The sequence below is a fragment of the Hypomesus nipponensis genome, chromosome 8, assembly GCF_054491055.1.
Source record: "Hypomesus nipponensis isolate SF chromosome 8, ASM5449105v1, whole genome shotgun sequence".
NCBI classification, from domain to species: domain Eukaryota; kingdom Metazoa; phylum Chordata; class Actinopteri; order Osmeriformes; family Osmeridae; genus Hypomesus; species Hypomesus nipponensis.
Window position 1 is genome coordinate 18158977 of NC_140368.1, and position 22005 is coordinate 18180981.

General features: G+C 40.3%; 1 protein-coding gene across 3 annotated transcripts in view; it reads left to right on the forward strand.

Annotated features, from left to right (window-relative positions):
• The window catches only part of mmp16a (matrix metallopeptidase 16a (membrane-inserted)), a 203394-nt gene that overhangs the window by 163963 nt on the left and 17426 nt on the right, over positions 1–22005 (forward strand). For all 3 annotated transcript variants that reach the window (XM_084702673.1, XM_084702674.1, XM_084702675.1), the window contains 2 exons: positions 12588–12738; positions 12843–12958. In XM_084702673.1, the coding sequence (XP_084558799.1) occupies positions 12588–12738; positions 12843–12958 (267 nt within the window). The remainder of the gene's footprint in view (positions 1–12587; positions 12739–12842; positions 12959–22005) is intronic.

A 22005-nucleotide genomic window follows, 5' to 3' on the forward strand; every position in this document is an offset into this window, starting at 1 on the left:
TCCTGCTCTCGGTGTTAGCACGGAGGAGCTGCGATGCACAACGAGCAGAGAAAATTACTCAACGGATCTGCAAGTCCATCGAGATGGATATGCTACCCTTATAGGGGCAATTGACTGGGTTTTTGGGGTATTTCACACTGTTCCTTAAGGTCTCCGAATAGGGTATGTTACATTGGTTGGGTTGAAAATGGCCCGGGTGCTGTTCTATGCCCTCTGACAGATCCTCTGAAATGTTCCCGGGAAAAAACACTAGCTTTTCTCCTTTTATGGTATGCTCATTAGTATTTAAATAAGCTGCGCGCTGATTGGTTGGTTATCAGAGTGAAGCTGGGAGCAAAAACGCAACACGGCCAACAGCAGCACTCGCTGAAACACCGAAGTTGGAGACTTGAAATAAAAACTCGCAAATAAATCTATTGTGTCTACACAACTGTTTTCAACAGATTGACTATATCATTTGAAATGATAACATTACTTGTTTCCACTTCTGTTGTTGAAGCAAACTGGATTGACTTAGGTGGGTAGAACGTTAGGCTACAGCTTAGCAACCAAACCATATCATGATTCTACTCGGCTTCAGTTAGCTAGCTAGGCATCTTGCTGTAAAATAACATGACAAAGATCTGGACAAACATGCATCGTGAATTGTAGATTTTCATTACACAGGTTATTTATTTGAATGAAACAGTCAGGAACATTAATCAACAGCCCCATTGCCAATAAACTAGGCTAAATTATCACACATTCTACCTATGCTCTTGCGTTAACTAGCAAGCTAAACTTGTTTACATGCCTACAATCTAGGTGTTACTAGTAACAGTTACTAGCAATGCTAACGTATCCTGTATCTAGAACCTGCCTTTCTCCAGTTCTTTCAAATAGATTATCTAGACAGGCGTTAGCAATAAGCCAGACTGCTGTTCGTTTTCTGGGTATTTTTTTCGGAAGCTTCCCTTCTAATGCCAACTACAGCTAGTCTAGCTAGAGTAATTTGATGTGTGTAGAAACGTATTTAGTATTCTACCTGGTATGCTATTTACAGGAAACGTTAGCATTGCTAATAACTGTTAGCACAACATCATACTGTCCTTATAGCTTGCGGTTGCAATGAGCATACGGTCGGAACAGCACCTCTTTCCAGGTTCAGCTTCCTAGCAAATCATGCTTGAAATTGTCCAAGGTTTTCAAAACTGTCTTGGTGAAATGTTCAGAGCAAATGAATGATTGAGTTTCAAACTTTGCCGGGATCTTCTCATAGACAACAACAGCCATGCCTGTTGAATTTTTGGCTCCTTGGGAAGACTGTGAGTGTTAGCCTTCCCTGTACAGCCTGGAACACAGCATTTACGACCGTGATCCATTTTCAATATCCTTGTTATAATTCAAAACATTCTTCTTTGTAATTCCTTATAAGTAGCCTACACAGAGCAGCGCGCAGCTAAACTAGTATCGGAGATAGACGCTACCTCGGGCTAGTCTGGATGTAAATTCGGGGGCGTGACAAAGATACAGACCAGAGCCAATAAGAGGGCGATCACTGGTCCTACGTAGGACCGGTAGCTTTGTTGAAAAGCTAGCGTTTTACAGCCAAATTTTTTCTTTGAGATTTGAATAGGAAAGAGGTGTCAATGGACTTTGATATTCACGGTATGTTCAGTTGACCCACCGAACTGTCGTTATTCAACTATGACAAGGTAAAATCTGTTTTGCAGTCAATTGCCCCTTTAAATAATAACATTTATACGTTTCCAGGTAAATACTATGGCTGCAACTATTCGATTATTAACGATTATTTTAGTAATCGATGAATCGGATAAAAAAACAAAAGCATTAATTTCCAACCCTTTATTCAAAAACAGAACTGACAGTGCAAGTTCACAGTGCAAAACATCTTCAGAATGTGCACAAACAGGCACACAATTTTGAAAAAGTTATTAATATTAGCGTGGATTTAATGCTATTTTCAGAGATGAGCAATTTATTTGAGTTTTGTTTAAAACATTTTTGAAAATGGAAAGGTTGTGGAAGTAGGCCAGACTTTATTAAAATAATCTGGTGTATATGTATGATTTTTTGACACCATTTTGAAAAAAGTCAAAGGTCACATGACATGCTGTTTTTGGATGCTTTTATATAGGAACTAGTGGTTCCCTAATACTGTATCTGAAGTCTCTTTCCCGAAATTCAGCCTTCGTGCAGAATTATAGCCACCACGAGTAGTCCCACAATGAGCTTTACTCAGAACGCGCTGTTTCTGTGTCTGTAGCTTTAAATGCTAAATGAGGAGGAGAGGCGGCACCATGCGCTAATGTTTACAGTGGATGTATCGCTATGGCTCGTAGACCCGTTGCTGTAAGATGCCTCGAATTTGCCTATTCTCATCTGATTACCCAGGTTTGCAGAGCTGCACACAGTCATTTCAATGTGGGGAATGGCGGATATCGCATGCGCCATAACACCAACAGCAGAACGTTATCCACATAACAACGAAGCGTACAACACTGCGTTACAGAATGTGTATTCACACACATACTTGATGCTATCTACCTTTACATTAGCGACAGTACCTCAGCTGATGGCTGCAGAGCTAATGTTACAGCCAGATTCTAAGGGTAGCAAGCTAGGTAACCATATCGCAAGCAACAAAATTATATAGCGTTAGTTGACTTACTTGTCCGAGGTTTGAAGCTGGACCAAGGAGTGGGCTACTGATCCAGAATTTAATTTCAGACGGTCAGCAAGGCTAACTTTGTATTGGCTCAAGTTAAGGAAACAGTGGTGGCTGAAATGTTTGGCGCAGACATGCAAAACTTTGAGAGGTTGTGTCTGCGCATTTCCAGCGAAAATATGTGCAGATGGTCCTTGTGATGTCAAAAGGAGCAGATTTTCAAACGGAGCGTTTGAGCCTTCATTTTATCCAAGGCGGAGAAGAACACCCTGGGCTTAGTTTACAACAATCGTAAATTCTAGCTACTGGGGGACCAAAGGCAGGCTAGGGGAACTCATATTAATGTTAAATAACCTCCTAAATTGAAGTTTTCATGTCATGTGACCTTTAAGATTGGCGAGGATTAAGTTATTTTCAAAGATCAGTGATGTTCTATCATTTTATTTGAAACTTAATTGAAAAAGTAAAGGCTGTGGAAGTATACCAGACATTGTTAAGATACTCTGGTGTCTATCTGAGGTTTTATATTCATAAAAATATTATAAAAGTCTACATTTTTCAAAATGGTATGGGTAGTTTTCACCCGGTCCCTCGCGCGACGCTGCAAAGTAATGTCTTCCGAATGTGAGATGAATGTCGAATATGAAACTAACTTCACCCTGGTCAATTAACACACCTTTTCGACGTATTTAGTGTGAAATGCTCCCACACCTTGGATGACTTAGGTCGTACTGATTTCTCCGCCATGTGTTTCAGAACAACGTTACTCAACAACGTCTCTCCGATGGTCTTTCTTCTACCTCCGCTTTACTCCGCGCTCAACAAAAAAAAAAAGTTAATACTCAAACATCTCCGCGACTTATTGAGTGGTGTAATAATCACGCGACACAACAAATCGAAAACGAAATTCGTTGCCAACGCTTTTAATAATCGATTTTAATCGATTCGTTGTTGCAGCCCTAGTAAATACTAAGTTTTGTTTTTTGTCTTCACCTAATTATTACCAGTGAAAATTACCCAGTAAACACCAGCACGTTAGTATTTAGTTGGTAAATACTTCACTATTACTGTATTTACCATCTTGGTAGGCTACCAATCGGTAATACCCAATAATACACAAAACATACCCTTTATTTTCTACGTATATACCTAGTAACTTAAGGGACTGTAAAAGGAAGGGTTACCGAAAAACGTCTCTTCTTTGTATTTCTGTGGAAGTACACAAAGCAGTGCGCAGCAGATTTTGGGGCGTGACCAACATACAGACCAGACCAAAAAAGGTGGAGCCCCCGGTGGCTTTTTCAAAACCTACCGTTTACAGCTACATGTTTTAATTGTGAGATTTGCATAGGAATGAGATGTCAATGGACTTTGAAGTTCACTGTTGAGGAGCCCTTTATAGGGGAACAACAATACTATAGCGCCGACTCGCTTTGAGGGAAACAATGCTCAATGTTAAATTATCCATGTACCACCTTTCCAATAGACAGCTTGGATAGCCATCTAACTAGACAACATTCCCAATCATGATGAACACTCAAATTATCTAAACTACAGACTATAGTATTACCGATGAACGAACACAACAACAGAACTCCGAACAATGCTTATCAAACTAAGCTAATGCCCTTAACTTCGTAGCTTTTCAGCTTGCCGCGGGGCATTTTCGGTACCAAGAGCATTGTATACTATACCAAGCAATGAGTGATTATATACGATTTGTAACACACTTCAGTTGTATGTTCAGAAATAAAGCAACAGTCACTTATTTAGTGGCAAAATCCATTGTCAGTCTATAATTTTTTTTTGATATAGTATATGTTTAGTTAGCTTGCAAATCCTGAGTGTTACCAGCCAAGCATTTTCCCTTTTTGGTAGGCAGCCTCGTAGGTCGTTACTTGTGTGTGAAGTGGGTAGTGATGTATCGTTTTTGAACAAATCCTTACAAGGACTCGGGAGTAACGAGTCCTCTCAAAGAGTGATTTGTTCATTTTCTCATGGCCGCGCATCGGGACTGTTGCATAGGCTCGTCCAAGTAAACAGAAATGATTCGTTCATTTCCCGACTCGGTCTTTCTACGAGTCTTTGGATCATTTTTCATGTGACCTGCATAGGCTCTGTACCATAGAGTTAATATAACTAGAGACAGCTACTTCTGTCTTTTAAGATGGCGTCCCCATTAATTTCTATGAAAAGTGCTCAGTGGCGCAGTGAGGCAAGCGAGAGCTCCTAAAGGACCGCGCCATCTTTCCAGACCGACTCGTCCGGTCTTGCACAGAAGCTTGTTCCTAGCTCCGAAACTCATGCATGCTTGCATCTAGCTGTATACGTCATACTTTGCGACAACCAGTAGCGAACTTGTGAGCTGGAGCTAAGGCATTGCAGAAAACTGTCAGAATGTGGTACAAGTCCGATCAAGAAGCAGATAGCCTACATGTGAACTTTACGAAAATCAATACTATTAGTACTGTAGTATTATACGTGCAGGCCTATACGTTGTTCTTTTTGCTTTGTGTTTATAGTTTAACTGCTTAGGTATTGTGTCGGATAAATAAACTTTAAACCTGAATATCTGGCTCCGTTGTTCTAGCTTTGCAAAGCAAATTAAGCCTATACCTTTACTATTATAATTGTAACCCAGTGGAAAGTATAGTTATACAAATACTTGGTTGTAATAAATACATTTTGAGAAGATGGCCTATTTTAAATAAAAGGGTTACAGTTCAATGGTTATAAATATATAGTTAATGTTTACAATTAATAATGTTAAATATGCTGTGGTAAAATTGTTTAGAAAGATTTCATGGTGAGAATTAAATGTTAGTACCTAGGGACAATGATTTATCTGAATGTTTGTTTTGATTGGTTGAGGTAAGAAACAGGAAGATTGTAGACGAAAAACGTAAAAAAGAAAGAGGATAGTTGAACCCCGCTCAGGGTTGAAAAGCGGTAGGAGCAAGTTCGTGAATACTGTACAGAAGGGTAACATTTAGTTTCATGATTGTCAACGCGATAGTCAAAGAAGAGACATTTATGTTGCATGGGCAAGCAGCCTAGAAATCTTCTACTCGAAGTTTAGCGTCTGGATGTATGATCGTTTGTGATCGAACCGTGATTCTTTTCATTACTGTAGTACAGTCAATGGACTTTTAGCTAGTGTTTAGCTGGAAAGCTAACACTGGGAACTTGGACTTTGGCCACTGTTTAGCTAACAAAGCTAACATAAGGGTTACAAAGTCAGTTGTTTGCCTACGTGGACGCAACAAATTGAAGTGTTTAATATAGCGGACGCCAGACGATCGGAGCTGCCCGGACATCGTGCCAACTCCGTTGGGTGGAATAGCCTAGCTACGCGGTATCGACTACACACGTGGACAACGCCATTCTGTTCTATCCTGCTTTTCTTCTGCTGAAACCAGTGCATAACAGACACAGATCACCAACAGTTTAAGGTACTTTATTTTATTTTGCTCACAGAGTGAAGTGACCAGTCAGTTTGGGTCTCACCGCACCCGAGCATCGACACAGGCCTGCAACGGGGGGGTTTGCTGTTTGCTATAACTAGGCCGGCCGGCATGTGTGTGAATGGTTATACTGGAAGCCTATGGTTAAACGGTACATTGATTCAAAAGTATTGAACTTGTAATTTGAATGTTGAATCATACTAAATATGGTTTGTGTTTAAATGTACCTGAGTTGTGAGTGTAAATCATTATGGTTTATTATTGTATTTAGAGGTGAATACCTAAGACTTTAAAGATTAGTTGTGTAAATGATTATAGTTGGATAATTATATATTATAAGACCATAAAGTACACTAGTTAATTTCATAGTTGATAAATTCACGATATACCAAAAGGAATTCAAAATAATATTTCGTTAGTAAAGTTAATAATAAGAACTCAGGGCCCTTCTCTAATTCATAGGGTATAAGTGGGCTACATAATGATGATGTGTTGTTTACAATTACTAGCTTATTGTTAATGCCATCGTTGTGGTGTTAACTGACTCAAAGTTCTAACAATATAACGACCATAACAATATTGACGTTATAAGACATGATTTATTAATCTTTGTCCTTGCCTCAGAATAACGTCAACAATATATAATGAAGCCGTAACATGCCACGATATTATAACTAATTAGATTAGGCTATAATTACGTTTGTCATGCCATGGTCATAATAGCGTTCATTAGAAAACGGTTTAATCTGCTTTAAAATAACTTAAATTAACTCTACAAACAACCGTCATGTATGTGCAACCATTTGTAAAACTACAATAAAGGCAGGCAGCTGTAGATTATCAAATCCTTTCTCTTTGTTCTCATTCAGCTCAGGTAAATCAGCGATTTGCTGATGCTCCCTTTTGTGCTCGTTCATTGTTCGTATCAGCGAGCACGTTTCAAGGCAACTTTTCTTGACGTAAGCAAATAAATGGGCTGCTAGTTTACCCATTTCGGATCGGTTTCAATCTTTGCAAAAATCATTGGAAAAATTCTTCTATGAAAAAGCTAGTAGTATGATCCAGGTTCGAGAATCTAACACAAATTATTGGGGGAGATAGTTTTAGATATGTTGACTGGAGTTAATAGAATAAAAACGACCGGACGAGTCGGGTAGAAAATCGGAAATGCAATACCAACTACATCCACCGGGGCTGTTGCCTCAAGCCGAGAGTCGAGGGGTGGGGGCTTGCTCTGTACTGGTATGGAGGACCAAACCTGCCATATTTAAAAATGAATGAATGAATGAATAAATAAATGTCCACATCCATGCATTTAGACATAAATAAATGAATACATGTACTAATTAATGCACAATTGTCAATCAATATTACCTTATAATTTACATGTATTTATGTATTTATTTGTGTATTCATTTATTTATTCATTCTATTATTCATTCATGTATTCATTCATTTATTAATTCATGTGTTTATTCATTTATTCATTCATTTATTCATTCATTCATTCCTGTATTTCTTCTTCTCAATATGTTAATGAGATGTGTCAATCAAAATAGGTAGGCGGTATTTGACACACCATTGGCTAATCGTCTTCCACGCTTTGTATTTGATTATGTAGCCTTACATCCATCCTTGCTGTCATGGACAACATAGCCTACATGGACAGGCTGGCCGACCTTGTTGAAAACAAAGATTTAATTCACCATATATGATATTTGGATAAACAAACATGTTATAAAGATTTTACTACGTTAGTTGTGGTCTATCACTTAACACCCAACTTCACTACGCTGACCGGCCAACCATGTGTTTACCCCGATAAAAACGTAAACATTTTAAAATAAAAAATCCTTGTTGATTGTCAAACCAACATATTTGTCCTGTGTGTAAGAGCGAGATAGACAATCTGGCATATAGCCCCCAATCAAGCAGAAGAGAAATTTGTGAAGATTGACGACACAAAGTTAATCATCGAAGATGAAAAGTAGCTTAGTCCTAAATGGAGTTGTATGCCCCATAGCACATATTTTACAAAGACTACAGCAACAAAAGCCAAACGTTGCCACGTTATGTTGGGAATGGGATGCCGTTGCGACGGTTATTGTTGAAGCAACAAGTTGCCTAAATAGCCTGTAGCCTATGCCATGTTTATGTACATGTCAGCTTTACATGTAGAAAATAAAATCTCAGAGAAGGTGAAAGGCTTGGTGACCGGCGTGGAGAAATGCTCGTCTAATGTGAACAGCATCGCGCCATTCGTAGTTTATTGTGGCGCTCCAGGGCGCTTCGCAGCCAGTGTGTCCCAGGCGTTAGCTAGATTGAATCTATGGCTCTGGATTGATTGCAATGTCTGAACATCAGTTTCCACGCCTACTGGCCTCCTCTAATTATCATATTGGGAACAATGAATGAATGAATAAATAAATGAATAAATAAATGAATATATAAATGAATATATAAATGAATGAATGAATAAATCAATAAATAAATAAATAAATACATAAATGTAAAATATATGTAACTATTGATTGACAATTGTGCATTAATTAATATATATATTCGTTTATTTCTGTCTAAATGCATGGATGTGGACATTTATTTATTCATTCATTCATTTGTAAATATGGCAGGTTTGGTCCTCCATAATTCTGGAGCAAAGACGAAGATGAATAAATCATGTCTGATAACTATTGTTATGGTCGTTATATTGTTAGAACTCTGTCAGGTAACACCATAACGATGGCATTAACAATAAACTAGTAGGCTAATAGTAAGCAACACTCATCATCATTATAACATAGGCTTAATTTAGCTTGTTTTGCCGTCCGAACTAGAACAACGATGGAGCCAGATATTCAAGTTTACAGTTTCTTTAATCCGACACAATACTTAAGCAGTAAAACAAAAAACACGAAGCAAATAGAACAACGTATAGGCAGTGCACGTATAGCTAATTCTACAGTACTAATAGTATTCATTTTCGTAAAGTTTACGTGTATCTGCTTCTTGATCGGACCACATTCTGACAGTTTTCTGCAATGCCTTAGCTCCAGCTCACAAGCTCGCGACTGGTTGTCGCAAAGTATGACGTGTACAGCTAGTTGCAAGCATGCACGAGTTTCAGAGGTAGGAACGAGCTTCTGCGCAAGACCGGACAAGTCGGTCTGGAAAGATGGCGCGGTCCATTTGGCGCTCTCGCTTGCCTCACTCAAGCCCCCACCCCTCGACTCTCGGCTTGAGGCAACAGCCCCGGTGGATGTAGGTGGTATTGCATTTCTGATTTTCTACCCGACTCGTCCTGTCGTTTTTATTATACTAAGTCCAGTCAACATATCTAAAACTATCTCCCCAATCATTTTTGTTCAATTCTCGAACCTGGCTCATACTACTAGCTTTTTCATAGAATAATTTTTCCTGATTTTTGCTAAGATTGAAACCAATCCGAAATGGGTAAACTAGAAGCCCATTTATTTGCTTACGTCAAGAAAAGTTGCCTGGGAACGTGCTCGCGGATACTAACAATGAACGAGCACAAAAGGGAGCATCAGCAAATCTCTGATTTACCTGAGCTGAATGAGAACAAAGAGAAAGGATTTGATAATCTACAGCTGCCTGCCTTTATTGTAGCACGTTTTACAAATGGTTGCACATACATGACGGTTGTTTGTAGAGTTAATTTCAGTTATTTTAAAGCAGATTTAACCATTTTGTAATGAACGCTATTATGCTCATGGCATGACAAACGTAATTATAGCCTAATATAATTAGTATAATACCTTGGCATGTTACGGTGTCATTATATATTGTTGACGTTATTCTGAGGCAAAGACAAAGATTAATAAATTATGTCTGATAACGTCAATATTGTTATGGTCGTTATATTGTTAGAACTAAGTCAGTTAACACCACAACGATGGCACTAACAATAAACTACTAATAGTAAACAACACTCATCATCATTATAATAGTAACAAAGGTATAGGCTTAATTTAGCTTGCTCTGCAAAGCTAGAACAACGACGGAGCCAGATATTCAAGTGAACTGTTTATTTATCCGACACAATAAGCAGTTAAACTATAAACACGAAGCAAAAAGAACAACGTATAGGCCCTGCACGTATAATACTACAGTACTAATAGTATTGATTTTCATTGGCTATCTGCTTCTTTATCGGACTTGTACCACATTCTGACAGTTTTCTGCAATGCCTTAGCTCCAGCTCACAAGCTCGCGACTGGTTGTCGCAAGTATGACGTATACAGCTAGTTGCAAGCATGCACGAGTTTCAGAGCTCGGAACAAGCTTCTGCGCAAGACCGGACGAGTCGGTCTGGAAATATGGCGCGGTCCATTAGAAGCTCCTGCTTGCCTCATTGCGCCACTGAGCACTTTTCATAGAAATGAATGGGGACGTCATCTTGGAAGCCAGAAGTAGCTGTCTCTAGTTATATTAACTCTATGGCCTCACTGCACCACTGAGCACTTTTCATAGAAATGAATGGGGACACCATCTTGGAAGACAGAAGTAGCTGTCTCTAGTTATATTAATTCTATGCTCTCGACACACAGGTCAGAAATGTTACAGGGATGTAGCTAAAAGAGCAAAATAAACATATACATGTTATGTCAAAGCGTTGTATTGTAATAAGTAACTAGGCATACATACACAACACATTCTAGTTTAACAGTGATATAGTCTGAATTTTTTTCTAATTTCGGCAGTTGGAGGGCGTCAGAGACCAATGTAAGACGCAGAACTGTCGGCAAAACGTATGTTCCGTTGTTCTCTCTTTTCTGTGTTGGAGTTCTTTTAAGAGCTTGATGGCATCAACATCCAGTCTGATAATAAAAGATCATTAACTTGAATTGTGTCTCATTTTAATTCCCACACACGAAAATCCAGGTTGAATCAAGTAGCTACAGTAGCCTACTGCTAATAGCCCATGGTGGTCTCCTTATATTTCTATCAAAGTTGATGTAGCTTATACGTGTTCATTTTCTATAAAGATTAAACAATATTGTTCGAATAGTGGTTCAGGTAACGGGATAAGGACCGAAAACACATTATAGGTTGGTCCCCTGAAGGTTTGATATGTCACTAAAAGGTTCTGCAAAGGTGAGCATTGATACAGAGGAAAGGTCCTATAATGGTTCCTAGAACGTCCTGAAGGGCCCCGAAATAACGTCCCTCTACCCTTTAAAGAACTCCACATTGAGACCAATACAGGACGTTCTGGGAACGTTATAAGGTGACGTCCTTTACACAAACGGGAATGTTCTGGGAACATTTTTGGAACGTACAATTTCTAGCTGGGAAAGAGGTTTCAATGGACTTTGAGGTTCACTGTATGTCACTATGTATTTACACACAAAACTGTCATTTTTCAACTATGACAAGGTAAAATCGGTTTTCCAATCAATCGCCCCTTTAAATTTGTGTTGCGTAGGATTATGAGAATGAGAGAAGGGAAATGACAAGAGTTTCCTCTTTGGAGAAGAGATAGCATTTGCCTTCCTTACCATTCCTCTTTACAAACTCCAGTATTCCTCCTTCCTTCCTCCCCTTTTTATTTTACTGTAAACATCAGTTTTCTAATTCCTCTTTGTCCTCCAAAGACCACTCAGTGATAGGAAACCATTTCCTGGAGTCATTAGGTTAAAAATGTAATGTTTAACCAAATTAATAATCAGATTATTTGTTATATATTCAATATCGGACCTCTGTATTTGCTTTTCACTTTACCAACATTTTTCCTTTATTTCATACAAGATAGCAGCTCAGTGATACTGTAAATTGTGATATTGACATGTATGGAGATCATATGTACCCACGAGCTGACCTAGCCAATCAGAGAGAGAGAAGCAACACTTTTGCAAGCAAATAGGAAGCTAGTGAAATGTACTGTTTGACTTAAACTATAAATAATGTAGACATGGGATTCATGGCAGAGCCATGATTCATAGGAGTTCTGCTTGTTTGAGTTGGTGGTTAGTTTGGGTGACCAGACATCCTCTTTTACCCGAACATGTCCTCTTTTCGAGACCTAAAAAATGTGTCTGGTAGGGATTCCAAAATATTCTGGGATTTTGCCTCGTTGGATATTCGTGTTTCTCTGGGTCTTTCACCAACTATTACACCCTTACAAGTTTAGGAAAGGGTATCTCCCTTACGTTCCACCGTTCCATACCGTTCCCCCCCGGAGACGCAACAAAGTGTCCTCTTTTTCACAAACTCAAATCTGGTCACCCTAAGTTTGTTAACTTAAAAGTTGTGTTATTTATGATTGAATTCTGTTTCAATTGAGTACTTATAATATCACACTAACGTTAATCATCACGTTCATGTTAGTCTCTATGATTAGCATCAACTAAATGCTGTCCAGAGTTAGATGCATGTGCGTGTTCTACACTACATCTATGTCTAAGCACTTTTGTGTCTTTGTGTGTGTGAAGGGAAGCAGTTCTGGGTGTTCAAGGACACAATGCTGCAGTCTGGCTATCCTCAAGACATCTCTATGTTCGGCCATGGTATGCCCAGCCTTAGCATTGAGACGGCTGTCTGGTGGGAGGACGTGGCCAAAACCTACTTTTTTAAAGGGGACAGGTGACTGTATGCCGTGTATCTCTATGTATCTTTCTTCCTTTCCTGCGTGTTTGTGTATGTGTGTATCCTTGAATCAATTATGTAGCTGTGGTATCAACATCCAGGTACTGGAGATACAGTGAGGATATGAGGACAATGGACCCTGGTTACCCAAAACCGATCACCGTGTGGAAGGGTGTTCCAGACTCCCCACAAGGTGCCTTTGTGGATAAAGCCAATGGTAGGACCTCACATCCTCATTTGTCTTACTTAGCACATATGTATACACACATGCATAATATAATTCACTACAAACACTATAACTCTGTCTCTATGTGAGGAGACAGTGAAAAGAAAAGATGGCCTTGTGCCCTCAGTTCGCACGGGTTTCATAAATTCCAAACCGTTATACATTTACATTTTAATGTTGTCATAGAACGCCCATATGACATGTTAAAATGCAATTATTATTATTGTATTTTCATTCGAATGTTGTCTCAAATAACACTTGTGTTCTCTTCGGGTCATTCTGACCCATCAGTCATTGTGACCCACCGTCGTTTGCAACAACTTTACCGCATACAAAAACAAAATGAAGCATTTTCTTTTAACCGTTGGGCTGTCTCAGACCCCCCACATTGAGAAGGTTAAAATAAAATTATTTTATTTGCTTTTGTATTGGGGTGTAAAGGGTGGAGTGCCATCTTCGGGTCGGGGAGGAGATCCTGAACCAAGTGGAGGAGTTCAAGTATCTCGTGGTCTTGTTCACGAGTGGGGGAAGAATGGAGCGCGAGGTCGACAGGCGGATCGGTGCGGCGTCCGCAGTGATGCGGGCTCTGCATCGGTCCGTCGTGGTGAAGAAGGAGCTGAGTCAAAAGGCGAAGCTCTCTATTTACCAGTCGATCTACGTTCCTACCCTCACCTATGGTCACGAACTATGGGTAGTGACCGAAAGAACGAGATCGCGAATACAAGCGGCCAAAATGAGCTTTCTCCGCAGGGTGTCCGGGCTCTCCCTTAGAGATAGGGTGAAAAGCTCGGTCATCCGGGAGAGGCTCAGAGTAGAACCGCTGCTCCTCCGCATCGAGAGGAGCCAGCTGAGGTGGCTCGGGCATCTGATTAGGATGCCTCCTGGACGCCTCCCTGGTGAGGTGTTCCGGGCACGTCCCACTGGGAAGAGGCCCCGGGGAAGACCCAGGACACGCTGGAGGGACTATGTCACTCGGCTGGCCTGGGAACGCCTCGGGGTCCCCCAGGAAGAGGTGGTGGAAGTGGCCGGGGAGAGGGAAGCCTGGGCCTCCCTGCTTAGGTCGTTGCCCCCGCGACCCGATCCCCGGACAAGCGGCAGATGACGACGACGACGCTTTTGTATTGGGTAAAATAGGGTAAACACAACGTTGGTTCGTTATGAACCTTTTGGTCATGTGACCCGAAGGCAGCACAAGGGTTATATATATTGAAAATGATCATGCATTTATGAAATTGCATTATCATTTGAATTTAGTCCTCTATGGGCTTCCATACTTCTAAGGTAGAAGCAACGATCTTGCTCTCCCATTTATCCTGCTCTCAAATTGTTGATACCTGAACAATAAATTGGACTGTGGCTTGTGTGTTTACATCAACACGCAAAGAATCTATGCTATTTTCTAATTAGGCTACTGTTCATCGCTGGTGGAGCTAATGACTGTCATGTTCACACTTGTAGTTCGGTTCTCTTGGTCCGGACCGTTGTTGGTCATGGTCAGTGCCGCCGCTAGCCATTTTGGTGCCCTACGCATAATTATTTTATGATGCCCCCCACACCACCACCACCACAGCTGCCCTGTCAATGCATCTACATTCTGTGTTTGATATGATGCTACTTACGGAGTTAATGCGAGCGCGAATACAAGCGGCCGAAATGAGCGCATTGCGCGCGAGCGAAATTTTGGGGCCTTTATTTGAGTGCATAATAGTTTTTGGAGCATAAACAAAATATGTAAAATAAACAGCCGTTTTTCAATTGGTAAAACCTTGTCTAGTGAAGGTGATGTATTTTTGTCTCTTAATTTTTCAGCCCCACCCTTACGTTTCTTAGCATGGTTTTCCAAATTAATTATAAACATTTAAAACTGAAAGCATGCAGCCAATGAGCTCTCCACTTTTATTACTCATTTAAAAACGATTTGATCAATCGAATATAAAAGCATCATAGAATGTACAGTAAACTTTACTGTAGTAAACTTCTACTTTACTGAGTAAAGTAACATCTAGCTGGCGTCAGTTATTTCAAATGCATAGATAACATATTTGAGTGTGCTAAAATTAGCAATAACGTCAGCTAGTTCGAGGTGTATGCATAGGCTAACTATAAGCAGCACATTTCCCGTATTTAACAATAATTAAACATGGACTAACCTGAAAGTGATGCACGGGCATCATCTCGCAGTTTATTTATTTTTCTGCACCTGACTCCTGTTGTCTTTTTAAGGCAATTTTTGAAAAGTTTACCTAGCCTACTGTCAAAATTCGTCAGGCCACTGAGGTAGGAAAGGGCACCCACGGCGAGCTTGGAAAGTTGAGTGTGTATTTGTTTTTTTGTGGGGTGGGGGGAGGGGGGGGCGTAGGGCACACCTGCTCGGGTGCTGTCTCAGCCCAGTTTCAAGGTTGCTTCTTAAATGGAGAGATAACGACGCAAAATACAGTCTGTTTTCCACACCCTGTGTGAGACACAATGTTTAAGCCTGAGCACACTTCTAAGTTCATAAGACATAACTTTAATAAGCACAATGCATAACTTTGATAAGCACAATATATTCTTTACCTTCCCCTTAGTTTTGCGCGTTCACGTGAGAGTAAGGGCAATCCCAATTCTCGTTTTGATCGAGGGGTAGGGCTAAGGGGAATGGGTAGATGCCCCTTAAAACCAAGTATTTTTAGGAGTTTACTTGAAACCAAAGGGTACCCAGAATCAGGGCTCTACGCTAATGTTTTCAGCAAGGAATACATGTGCTCCTAAATGGAAAAAATGTAGGAGCACACAAAACATTTTAGGAGCACAGTGTTTTTTTTTAAATTGTATTTGTTTATTAAACATAACTTGACACAGGGGCGTCGTTAGACCCTTTTTACAGGGGCATGTGCCCAGTATAAATCTGCTGTGCCCCAGTAAAATCTGAAGTTTGAGCTTTAACCGAAAACACAAAGCTTGCATTCACTATAAGCTGATATCAAACTTGCGTCCCTGAACGGTTATATTGTGGGTTAAGCGAGGGATGTTTCTATAACCTAATAGTGCATTGTGGGCAACAAGCTTGGAAGAAGAGATATGAATACGGGCCTGTGCCCCAGTACAGTTTTATGTCTAACAACGCCACTGACTTAACAGTTAATGCTAGACAACTAGCAACTTTCACTCTGATAGAACTATAACAAATAGTTTAAGAAACATGTATATAGGTATAGTTAATATTTTAATACTGGGACATTATAGACTATGTAAGCACGCCACGGATTAAAAGGCTTGGTAGTCAAAGCTAGGTAGACCCAGAGCCATATAAAAAGAGAGTTGGGACACTTCCATAGACTTCCATTGTGGTCTAATCGAAGAAGGCAGAAGTAAAGCGTGTCATTTGCGACCTATAGTCCCAAACATTCAACCCCATTCATGTTCAGTGTTACGAATCAAGTTAGCTGATTTAGAAAATAGTTTTAAAATTATGCAGTAATTTGATCAATTTACCAGCTAACTTTGCTTCGTAACATTGAACATGACTGGTGTAATAGTTTGTGAAAGACTCAGAGAAACAAATCCAGGACAGTTTTGGAATCTTTGCCAGCTATATCCTAAGATATAGCTTGTTAGATTCTAAATGCGCATCTGATTAGAGCTAGCAACAATGAATTGCTGATTAACGGGTCCCCTATCGTCCAGCTAGCTGTCGACGCTCAGCAGGAATTTCAGGTCCACTCACTAAAAACAAACGACCCTCTCACTGGACATATTGCATAATAAAATGTTTTACTGAATACAATTGGTTGCCTTGTATATTCTGTTCTATTTACCAAACTCCTTTCTTGTCTTAAATTGAGCTGGTGTGAGCTACAGTATGGTAGCTAGCATAGCCATTTCTAGCTCTGCTTGACAATATTACTGCGTAGTGTTATAAGTTTTATAATGTAATACATAAATGTTAAAGTATCAGACAGTATAGTAATATAGGCCTACATAATACAACACACCATTAACCAATTGATATTGGCCGGGTTTCCCAGATTCGTTAAGAAGCTCTTAACGCTAAGAGCTTCTTAAGGGCGTTCTAGAGCGTTCTTAGAACGCTCCTAAGACGCTCTGAGCGTTAAGAGCTTCTTAATCAATCTGGGAAACCCAGATATCCTGTCTCTTCCATAGTTTGTCATAATTTACTCTTTAAAATACCATTGTATTTCTACAAGACCGGCCTTTTTAGGTTTATGCTTAAGTGTTGTGCTATCATGGTGATGAAAATCCTCCTGTTGTCACTATATATTCTTTCTGGTATACCAAACCTTGGAATAATTTATTTTACTAATGCTTTAGCCACTGTTACAGTGTCAGGTGTTGAGCTTGGGAATACTTCTATCCATTTGGTAAACATTTAAAATGACTAAACAACATTTCCTTCCTTCACACTTATTTAGTTCAACAAAGTCCATGCATATGTATTGAAATGGATATTCTGGTTTTGGAAATTGTTCTCGCTTTGGTCTCTCATTCCCTTGAGTGTTGTGTCTTGCACAGGCAGGCTAAACATTTTTTTTATAGTAGTTTATAAAACCATAGGCTGTGAACACTTTCGTTATCGTTGCTACCATTCCTCCTCTTGAGACATGATTTATCCCATGGCTCAATATTTCCGCATAACGAAACGACAGGCAACCACACACGCTGTCCGAAATTATCATTAAAAATGTAATTCGTACCCCCCAATGTTGACTCCATGGCTACGGCCTTGAGCCCTATACATGATAGTTGATGTGTGATGGTAGTGGTAGTGGGTTTATTGTTGGGAGTAGTGGATTGGGATCAGTGTGCCATCCACGACACCGATTACCCAGGGGATCCCAGCCATGGCATGAAATCCACTGTGGACCTGACGGACCTCGTCCCGTGTGGTGGGCATTTGGATGTGTCCGGGCATGGCGCAGGATGTCACTGCTGCCACACCCCATGAAACCGATGCCTTGCTGAGGATGATGCCGTCCCCCACCACATCCAGGAAGCTCCCCACTGCGTAAAAACGCAACAAGGCCAGGAGCTGCACCTCCGGGTTGAGGGCAACATTGCAGTGGGTTGCCCTCCGGATGTGTGGTGACACTAACGTGACGAGGCGTTGGATCTCCATACGGGGAAGCCGGTACTTGGACTGGACAGCCCGGTCCAACAGCACATTCAGTGGGGAGAAGTGCTGACGCACATAGGCATTTATATAAACTATCTGGCTTCGCGCACGGCGACGCTGTTGATGAGCAGCGAGAATATGCTGTATTGCAGCAATGGTGTCTCACTCGCGTGGACTTCAGCAACGCCTTTATATATAGACTGAGGTGGAGCCTCGATCTCTTGATGAGGTTCCAGCCGAGTTCAATTACACCTGTCAGTTTCCCTGATTTCTGTGAAATACCACAGGGTTGTTGATGTTTTTATATCTAATGTCAACTCATGCAGATGCCGAATGTTTGCGAAAACGTAATGAGTGATAGTAATGATGATTCATTTATTTATGTAGCTACAGGACCACATGAGCAATTATTTATTTTTATATCGTTATTTTTCTTATTGTGCTATTATTTTTCTTGCGTCAGTGTTCTGCAGCTGTGGGCGCACATTTATCATCACGCATGGTTTTAGTATTCCTTTGAGTGTCAGATATAACTTTCCTGACGCGGCTGCAGTGAGCGTTTGGTCGCTAAGAAGGCTGTTAAGAGTGGGTCAGGCTGATCTTACATTTCCTTCTTAGTGAAAGATCTTCCTAAGCAAAGAACGACTCTGGGAAACACGTCCTTCTTTCACAGCGCTCTTAAGAGCGCTCCGAAGGTTTCCTTTCGCAAGTTTACATGCCTCTGTGAGGGCGATTAATTCAGCAGCCTGTGCTGAATAGTTTTTAGGAAGTGGTTTGACTTGTAAGACTTGCAGGGTTTGAGTAACTACAGCGTACCCAGTAGCATTTGTTCCATCAGGATTTTTCCTACTTGACCCATCAACATACATTGTGATGTCATTATCATTATAGGGTGTGTCTTTCAAGTCAGTTCGCGGTAACCCTTTCTCAGAAATATCGGCAAGGCAGTCATGTGAGTCTCCATCAGTGGCTACGGGTACCAGAGTGGACGGATTAAGTGTGTTGCATCTCTCAATAGTCAAATGTGGTTGAGATAATAATACAGTCATGCAGGATAAATGTCGAGATGGCGATAGATAAGAAATGTTGTTCTGTAATAGGATCACTGACAGAGCATGGGGAACTCTTAGGGTGAGTGGGTGAAACAGGACTATGGCTGCACTACTTTGAACCGCCATAGAAGCTGCTACTACTGCTTGCACACATGGTGGTAATGCTCTCGCAACTTAGTCTAACTTTGATGAATAATAAGTAGGGCTGTCAAAGTTAAAGGGGCAATTGACTGGGTTTTTGGGGTATTTCACACTGTTCCTTAAGGTCTCCAAATAGGGTATGTAACATTGGTTAGGTTGAAAATGGCCCGGGTACTGTTCTATGCCCACTGACAGATCCTCTGAAATGTTCCCGGGAAAAAACACTAGCTTTTCTCCTTTTATGGTATGCTCATTAATATTTAGATGAGCTGCGCGCTGATTGGTTGGTTTTCAACGAGTGAAGCTGGGGAGCAAAAACGCAACACGGCCAACAGCAGCACTCGCTGAAACACCGAAGTTGGAGACTTGAAATAAAAACGCGCAAATAAATCTATTGTGTCGACACAACTGTTTTCAACAGATTGACTATATATCATTTGAAATGATAACACTACTTGTTTCCACTTCTGTTGTTGAAGCAAACTGGATTGACTTGGGTGGGTAGAACATTAGGCTACAGCTTAGCAACCAAACCATATCCTGATTCTACTCGGCTTCAGTTAGCTAGCTAGCTCTAAATAACTTGCTGAAAAATAACATGACCAAGATCTGGACAAACATGCATCTTGAATTGTAGATTTACATTACACAGGTTATTTATTTGAATGAAACACAGTCAGGAACATGAATCAACGTTAGCCCCATTGCCAATAAACTAGGCTAAATTATCACACATTCTACCTATGCTCTTGCGTTAGCAAGCTAAACTTGTTTACATGCCTACAGTCTAGGATTTACTAGTAACAGTTACTAGCAGTGCTACCGTATCCTGTATCAAGCACCTGCCTTTCTCCAGTTCTTTCAAATAGATTATCTAGACAGTCGTTAGCAATAAGCCAGACTGCTTTTCGTTTTCTGGCTATTTTTCGGAAGCTTCCCTTCTAATGCCGACTACAGCTTGTCTAGCTAGAGTCATTTGATGTGTGTAGAAACTTATTTAGCATTCTACCTGGTATGCTATATTATACAGGAAACGTTAGCATTGCTAATAACTGTTAGCACAACATCATACTGTCCTTAAAGGCGGTTGCAATGAGCATACGGTCGGAACAGCACCTCTTTCCAGGTTCAGCTTCCTAGCAAATCCTGCTTGCAATTGTCCAAGGTTGTCAAAACTGTCTTGGGTGAAATGTTCAGAGAAAATGAATGATTGAGTGTCGAACTTCGCCGGGATCTTCTCATAGACAACAGCAGCCATGCCTGTTGAATGTTTGGCTCCTTGGGAAGACTGTGAGTGTTAGCCTTCCCTGTACAGCCTGGAACACAGCATTTACAACCGTGGTCCATTTTCAATATCCTTGTTATAATTCAAACGTTCTTCTTTGTAATTCCTTATAAGTAGCTTACACAGAGCAGTGCGCAGCTAAACCAGTATCGGAGATAGACGCTACCTCGGGCTGGTCTGGATGTAAATTCGGGGGCGTGACAAAGATACAGACCAGAGCCAATAAGAGGGCGATCACCGGTCCTACGTAGGACCGGTAGCTTTGTTGAAAAGCTGGCGTTTTACAGCCAATTTTTTCTTTTTGAGATTTGAATAGGAAAGAGGTGTCAATGGACTTTGATATTCACGGTATGTTCATTTTACCCACCGAACTGTCGTTATTCAACTATGACAAGGTAAAATCGGTTTTGCAGTCAATTGCCCCTTTAACGCAATCTCATTTAACCCTGTCTTGCATAGTGTTGCTTTAGGGTAACATACTCTTTTTCCCCCAGTATGACAAACTTACAAAAGACAGTGACCAATTAAAAATGCTCTATGTAAAAGCAAGAAAGTAAAGGAAACCAATAGTGTGCTTACATTTGATTACATGACCTTTCCCTCCTTTTTTCAAAACCCTTTTCCTTAACATACAGCATTCACGGCAGCCTTGTTTTTGGTGTCCCCAAAACTGTCAAAAAGGGGCAGGCTCCTGAAGATTTTCATCAACTAAAAAATATTTTCACAATCTTGAGTAAGTTCTGATTTGATTTGTATAATATTTTTATATTTCCATCAAATATTTATTGAGTAAATTGACAAAATAGTTATGTTGCCTCAAAGCAACAACATGCAACAGTGGACTGAGGATTCCATGTAGCCATGCATATTTATAAAATGACACAGATGTCAGTAAAACAATAATTATTTTACTACCACTACCACTACATAACTTGTTTTGGAGATTAACATGATAAATAACAATATTTTATACTTTGTTTATTGATTTAGCTATTGGTAGTGTCCCGATAATGTAAGAAACACATCCATGTTAGCTGTTTAGGGCTGTAACTTTTTTAGCTTTCAATGGATGTGCTTGCGTGCATGAAACCCACACATTCATGTACACAGGTGTATCTATGTTCATTTCCATATACCCAATTTAATAAAATGTTCCTTTTTCTGTGTTTAGAGAATGAACACTCTTCAATGATCAATGTTCTATGGTAAAGGGAGAGTGAGAAGTCAGACAGTGGAGACTGTGGTGGCTTTACCACCTGACATCAGTGAGGATGAGATAGACACTAGCGATGAGGAGAATGAGGTGGAGAGAGCGGTCATTGAGGGACACAGTGATACTGAGTCAGATGATCCAGCGTTTGGTATAAGCTGCTTGAGAATGTATGCAGTGTAGAACGTTCTATGATTTGTTTTTTGTTATTCATATTTTTACATTATAAATCAAATC